This window comes from Aegilops tauschii, chromosome 2 (genome assembly GCF_002575655.3).
Source record: "Aegilops tauschii subsp. strangulata cultivar AL8/78 chromosome 2, Aet v6.0, whole genome shotgun sequence".
Lineage (NCBI taxonomy): Eukaryota > Viridiplantae > Streptophyta > Magnoliopsida > Poales > Poaceae > Aegilops > Aegilops tauschii.
Window position 1 is genome coordinate 388008343 of NC_053036.3, and position 6294 is coordinate 388014636.

At 51.7% G+C, this 6294-nt stretch overlaps 1 protein-coding gene across 1 annotated transcript; it reads right to left on the bottom strand.

Moving 5' to 3' along the window:
* Positions 1-2218: 2218 nt before the first annotated feature.
* Positions 2219-5016, bottom strand: LOC109775995 (PI-PLC X domain-containing protein At5g67130). The gene is made up of 7 exons (XM_020334695.4): positions 4731-5016; positions 4366-4626; positions 3679-3777; positions 3288-3591; positions 2978-3201; positions 2728-2814; positions 2219-2612 (listed from the first exon to the last, which is right to left on the bottom strand). The coding sequence occupies exons 1-7, from the start codon at positions 4818-4820 to the stop codon at positions 2457-2459; spliced, it is 1221 nt and encodes a 406-aa protein (XP_020190284.1). The 5' UTR covers positions 4821-5016; the 3' UTR covers positions 2219-2456.
* Positions 5017-6294: the final 1278 nt, after the last annotated feature.

Here is a 6294-nt window from a genome sequence, read left to right on the forward strand (position 1 = left end):
CTCCGTCTTGATTGCAGGCAGTAGGTGGTCGATTTCCTGGTTTTTGGTATGATGCCTATGATAGGTGGTTGAATTTACGAGCCTAATTGTTATGCAGCCAATTTTGGCCAAAACTAGAACTTGTAAACATGTATCAACTTTTGCCAACCAATTTTTATGCCATTATTTGGGAAAACAACAGTCGCTATCAATTGGTTAGGGCAACTCCATCAAAATGGGCCTCACCAAATGGACCTCAGCCGTCATAAACTTTTGCCAACCAATTTTTATGCCAATATTAGGCATCAAATGTCCGTTTTCAAGCAATTGAAAGATAAATATTCCAATGCAATAATAATTCAAATGAAAATCTTACAATCCAAATATAAATTTAGAAACAAAATTGTTCAAGTTTGAATTCAACTTAGTTAGGCAATGCACTATAGTCTGGAGGAAGCGTCTAAAGATGCTCAACCAGATCTTTCTGGAGCTGCTCAGGCATTCATCTACTGGACGGGTTCTGCTCTAGAAGCTTGATAGGATCACCCATGTTTGAAAATCCAGACCTTGGCGAGCTCCATCACACTCATTCTCGACAATCATGTTGTGGTAGAGGTAGGGGTGGCCAGCAGGGGCCAAGGCCCACCCCATCATCACAATTTTGTTTGTATTATGCATATGAACAATGACGTTTGTAAATCTTGCTTTGAGCCGGCCCTCCCTAGCATCAAACTTTAGGCAATCCTGCCTACGCCGATGCACGATATCACAAGTTGTCATCATTCCCCACAATGTCTCTGGATCCCATAGTTTAGGAGCTCCGCGAACAATTGCATAACAGACTTGGAGCACTTCAAATGCCCTCTCAACATCCTTTCTAGAAGATTTTTATCTTTGTGCAAAGTGACATTGTTTGTTACCCCTTGGCTCGGAGATGGTCTTGACGAAAGTCGCACATAGAGGATAGATACCATCACAAAGGTAGTACCCTATGTTGCAGTCATGAGCACCGATGGTACAATTGCACCCAGGAGCTTCGCCGACACAGAACCTTACAAACGTAGGAGATGGCTACAACATATTGGTGTCACTGTGAGACCCGGTCATGCCAAAGAAAGAATGCCAAATCCAGAGGTTTTGTGATGCAACTGCTTCAAGAATGATGATGATCTCTTTACAATGGCCTCGGTATTGTCCTTGTGGGCATATGGACAGGTCTTTCATTGCATGCAATCCACGGATTCAAGCATACATGAAAACCCTCTTGCTTCTCCAATTGCCATGAGCCTTGTTATGTCTGCAGAAATTGGTTCTCCCAAGTACTCCGATCCAAACACCTTCACAACCGCAGTAGTAAATTTGACCATCGCTTTGAGGTATGTGCTTTCAGATATCCGGAGGTACTCGTCCCACTGCGATCATGCAATGGACATGCATCCGCATTACATCTGTGCACTTCTGATAACTAGAGAACACGATGGTTCCAATGCCACGCTTCCTCAGTATGAAGTACTCATCATAGGCCCGGACACCATTGTAAATGCGATCGAACACTTGTCGCCGCATCCGAAATAACAACACAAATAATACCGCACGGGGGCAAATTATTCGACGACCAACATGAGATGCCCCTTACCCTATTCCGATTCAACACTCGATGTCCCTTTATTGATCCCTTCTAGTCGAGAACATGCTCCACACGCACGCACCGCGTCTACCGCCTTCATCATGGTAGTTTCATCCTCGTATTCCTCCTCCTCATCTGACTCCATGAACTCGTTGTAGAAGTACTCCTCATCCGAATCCACTGTGTTTGCTTCAAAGTAAACAACTAGAACGTCAGATTTCTTGGCAATGGCATTTGGCCGAGCGCTTGCCAGGCGTAGTGTTTGCTATGGACGACGTCGGCAGGGAGCAGAGGTTACCTATGCTGCGATGGAATCCAGGGTAGAACGGCGGTGCAGTCCAAGGCGGGAAAGCGCCTGCATGGTGCGACGAAGGTCCGACAAGGCCCGCGTGGCGGTCGGGGCTGTGTAGCGGCGGCGGTGGTCGCCGAGGGTGCGCATACACATCACATGAGGAAGCACGGAGTTGGAGAAACATCTCCTTCATTTGGTGCCAGTTTGTGGGATTTTGAACATCTGGTTCAGTATGGACAATTTTGATGACCGTCGTGGTATGGCAAAAAATATTCAGATTGTCTGGTCCTGGCATTTGCGGGGGGTTTGGTGATCCGCGTTGGACTTGCCCTTAGCTACCAAATATGCACAACTTCCAAACAAAGGGTTCATCACATACATAACTTACAAGCTACGTCATACAATGGCCGAATTTTGGCCTAGCAGAAATTCAACAGCAAAGTTTACTTGCAGCGTGCGATGAGAACCCGGCACATAAAATCTCTAGTTTGGATCTACGTATGATTTACAGTCTGCCAACTAGTCTAAAGTTTTGCTGATTCAGAGTCCAATGTTCTTCTACAAGCATAATAGTAGAGCAATGAAGGTGGCTGGCAGCATCAGCTGCTGCCATCGCAACATGGCCGGCGGCTGCCACGACGCGGCGTCCGAGGTCTTGTTGAAGATGCCTTTGGGCGTGCTCCCGCGCCGGCGCGGCGAGCATGTACCATTACTCTGCGCAAAGCACACACAGACAAATCTGGTGTCATTTCCTCTTTAATAGTAGAACACTTTGCCGAAACATGCAGTAAACATGGCAGGCAAGCAGCGAGGCATGTAGTATATTTACAGTGCAGGCAGCTATGCTTCCGCATCCACAAACCAGCCCGCCGTTGGCCTTGTCCGTGGCTTCCGCGGCGCCGCCTCCGTCGCTTCTCTGGGTAACCATCAGCAGAAATTAATCGACACCATTAGCACCCAGCGAGTCCTCATCGTGCTCATATTTTTTTTCCCGAAACGGATCGTGCTCATATTCATCATAGAGTAACTAACTGTTTTTTTTGGAAAAGGAGAGCAACTAACTGATAAAGATGTGATACCTTGTAGAAGTCGACGGCGATGAAGTTGGCCCATCTGCCCCCGGACGCGGCGTGGCAGGCGTCGAGCATGCCCAGCAGCTGCGCCGAGTTGTCCTTGCACGCCTCCGGGAAGTTTGGGAGGTCCCGGAAGTAGTTCACCAGCACCAGCGACCTCGACAGGTCGTTCATGGCGGCCGACTCGGCGCGGTTCGGGCACGACCCCTTCACCATCCCTTTGCTCCCATCTGCGGTACATGCATAGAAACAACATCGTCAGGTTCTCCTTCGGTCACGTGTGCTGACGGATCGATGATGATCGGCGTGCACTTACACTGGTTCTCGACGACGTAGCCCCACTCGTGGGCGAAGCCCTCGGCGGCCTCCTTGGCGGACCTGGAGGTGAAGACGAGGAGGCGGTGGTTGTCGCGGACCATGTCGCTGAGCAGCGGCCAGTCGCCGCCGTTCTTGGGCATGCGCCACACCGGGAACAGGAACGGCGTCAGGCCGGAGGCGTTGAACACCCGGGTGAGCCCCATAGGCGCCTCCACGTAGTCCTCGATGAAGATCGTGATCACCTCGGAGGGGTTCCTCTTCAGGAACACCTCAATCTCCCGGAGCACGTTCACCGCCGGCGTCTGTCGTCAACGAACATACCACGCTAGTTAGTCGTCGACGAGAGGGATTGGTCGTAGTAAAGTATAGTTTGGTTGGTGCTTAATTACGAATGCGGTGAAGTTTCGGCAGGCGCCGCCGTAGGAGTGGCAGAGCCATATGTCGTTCCGGAAGTCGTACATGTCCAGCATCAGCCCCCTCACGCCGTTCTGCGACACAGGAAATTCAGTTACTTGGGACCTAACCCTTGAGAATGGTATCAATTTTACCTTCGAAATAGTAGTAATTTCGAGGGACTCTCGGCCTGACATCACATCGTGTTTATTTCAGCCAGGATGGAATGCGACCAGGAATGGACGTGCTACCCGAATTGGAGTATACACCACACGTCTCATCTACACAAGGATACACAAAAGAGGAGAGGAGTGGTCACGGGTCGCTGCCCTTGCCATGTGTCCGGTACGGGCAATCCTTGCAGCTAGCATTGCCGTGTCAACGCTCCAAGCAAGCGTGTGGGCGTGCACGCAAACCAGCGACAGAAAAAGACCGGCGCCTGGAGGCGCGCTGCTCCTTGGACACATGGACGAGCTCACGAGCCCTCTTTGACATGTGTTGCGTCGGGGGACACCTCACCCCACTGCACACTGACAGGTTTTACATGGTGTCCATACTCAAGAGCAGCAGCCGTGCTTTGAGATTCGAGCGGAAAGCGATCGCTCCGCCAGGCTCTCCGGTCCCACAGGTCAGCAGGTAAACGGAAGAGAAATCAGAGCGAGAGCGGGCGGGGGTGGACTCACGTTGAGCTGCTCGGCGATGGTGTCCTGCTGGTTAAACGCCGTGACGATGGCCGTCCCGGTCTGGGACTGGGTGCCCAGCCGCGCGAAGGAATTGTGGGTCGTCAGCCACGCGTAGCGGTTGAACGGCAGCCCCCGGTCCTTGCTCTGCGGGTCGACGGGGGTCACGCGGGTGCAGCGCGGCCGCACGTTGCCGTCCACCACGCACGTCTCGCAGTGCAGCCCGGCGTCGCAGTTCCGCGACAGCGCGCACGTCCCGCCCACCTGCGGCATCCGGAGATCATCCGCGAGAGCGCAGCGCAATCACAATCACCGCCGAGAAAGCTCAATGTCACTGGCAACATGCCCTCAACCACCGGCGAGCGTACCTTCCGAGCGGAGACGATGGCGGGGCACGAGCACAGGAAGGCGGCGGCGGCGGCGAAAGCCACGACGAGGAGCACCGTCTCCTTGGCCATCTCAATTCTTCTTGCCGCGGCCGCCCGCCTCAAGCTCTGCCCTGCGCTGCGCGGTTGGTCCTCCCGGAGACCGCGGACAGCGGAAGCTGGTGGTGGAGCAAGCCTGCAATCCTTGTGTTGTGTGGCTTGTAAGGCCGGACATTCCAGGTTTCGTCGCTTGCTTATGTGTGCGGTTTACGCTCTGTTTTCCCGCGTCGCTGATCTTGGTCGCTCGCTGCGGCGTTTGTTATCGCGCTTGGCCCCATGTGTCAGTCAGGGGGACAGAGTGATACTAACGATCGGGGGTCATCCAGTTGCGGTGGTCAGGTGCAATGTTCAAACAGTCGGAGTGATACTAACGATCGGGGGTGTTAGAGCATCTACAGCCCCGGTACCACATTCAATCCCTCAAACGTCCACGAGCGTGCCCGAACATGTTGGAAACATGACCAAACAGTCCTCAAATTCCCTTCTCTGCATTTGAATACTTTATATTTCAAATTTTAAATCCATACAAGTCATACAAAAGAAAAGCCTATGTACCAAGTAGATCAACTAAAAGCTAGACTACACTATTCGTTGTCGACGGAGATGTCCATGATCTTCGTGTCGGGCTCCGGATACATGGCCGGCAGCCGTAACTGCGTCTCTTCATCTGCCTCCGCGTCGGCCTCCACCTCCAGTTCGGCGAAAAGCTCATCGATCTTCACCCGTTCTTACCGGATGAAGCATTGGTTGGCCTTCACATACGGCTCACCATGGATGGACTCCAGGATGACGGACTCCGCCATCACCGTCGCTTGGGCGACTTCGAACTTCACCATGGCGTTCTCCAAGGCGAAGCCCGTAGCCGGCTCCGGCTCCACCATGTCCTCCTCCTCTGGATTTGCACCCTTCATAGGCCCCGACCGCTGCTCCCCCTCCTTTGGCCCCTGACAACTCTGCTCCGGCTCCGCCTCCACCTCCTTGTAGATGCCCTAACATGTCGACAACTCGGACGGGCCATCGTGTGCCTGCTTGGGCACGCCCGGCGTGCGTGGTGGCGTCGTGAACTCCGATGGAGTATTACGTTGCATGGATCTGTCGGTTGGAGTAACTTAAAAAGATCACTAGGAGTTTATTTTGGGCTAGATTATCACGTAATCGTGTCTTTGTCAAAATTTACCATTCTTTTTTGAGAATACTGAAAAAATTACTATACATGAGGTAGATGCGTAACTCATTATTAGCACTGCCCTGTTTGGTTCATAAGTCCTAGGACTTTTTTAGTCCCAACTTATAAGTTCCAAGTCCCTAATAAGTTCCTACTTGTTTGGTTCCTGAGACTTAACATGGACTAAAATATCATATTACAACTATAAGTCCCTATAAGTCCCTCCTTGAGAGTCTTATTTCATAAGTCCCAAATGCCCACTTTAAATCCCTATAAATCCCTCCTGTTCAGTTTAGATGGGACTTAAAGGGACTTATTTAAATCCCTACATCAATAAGTCCC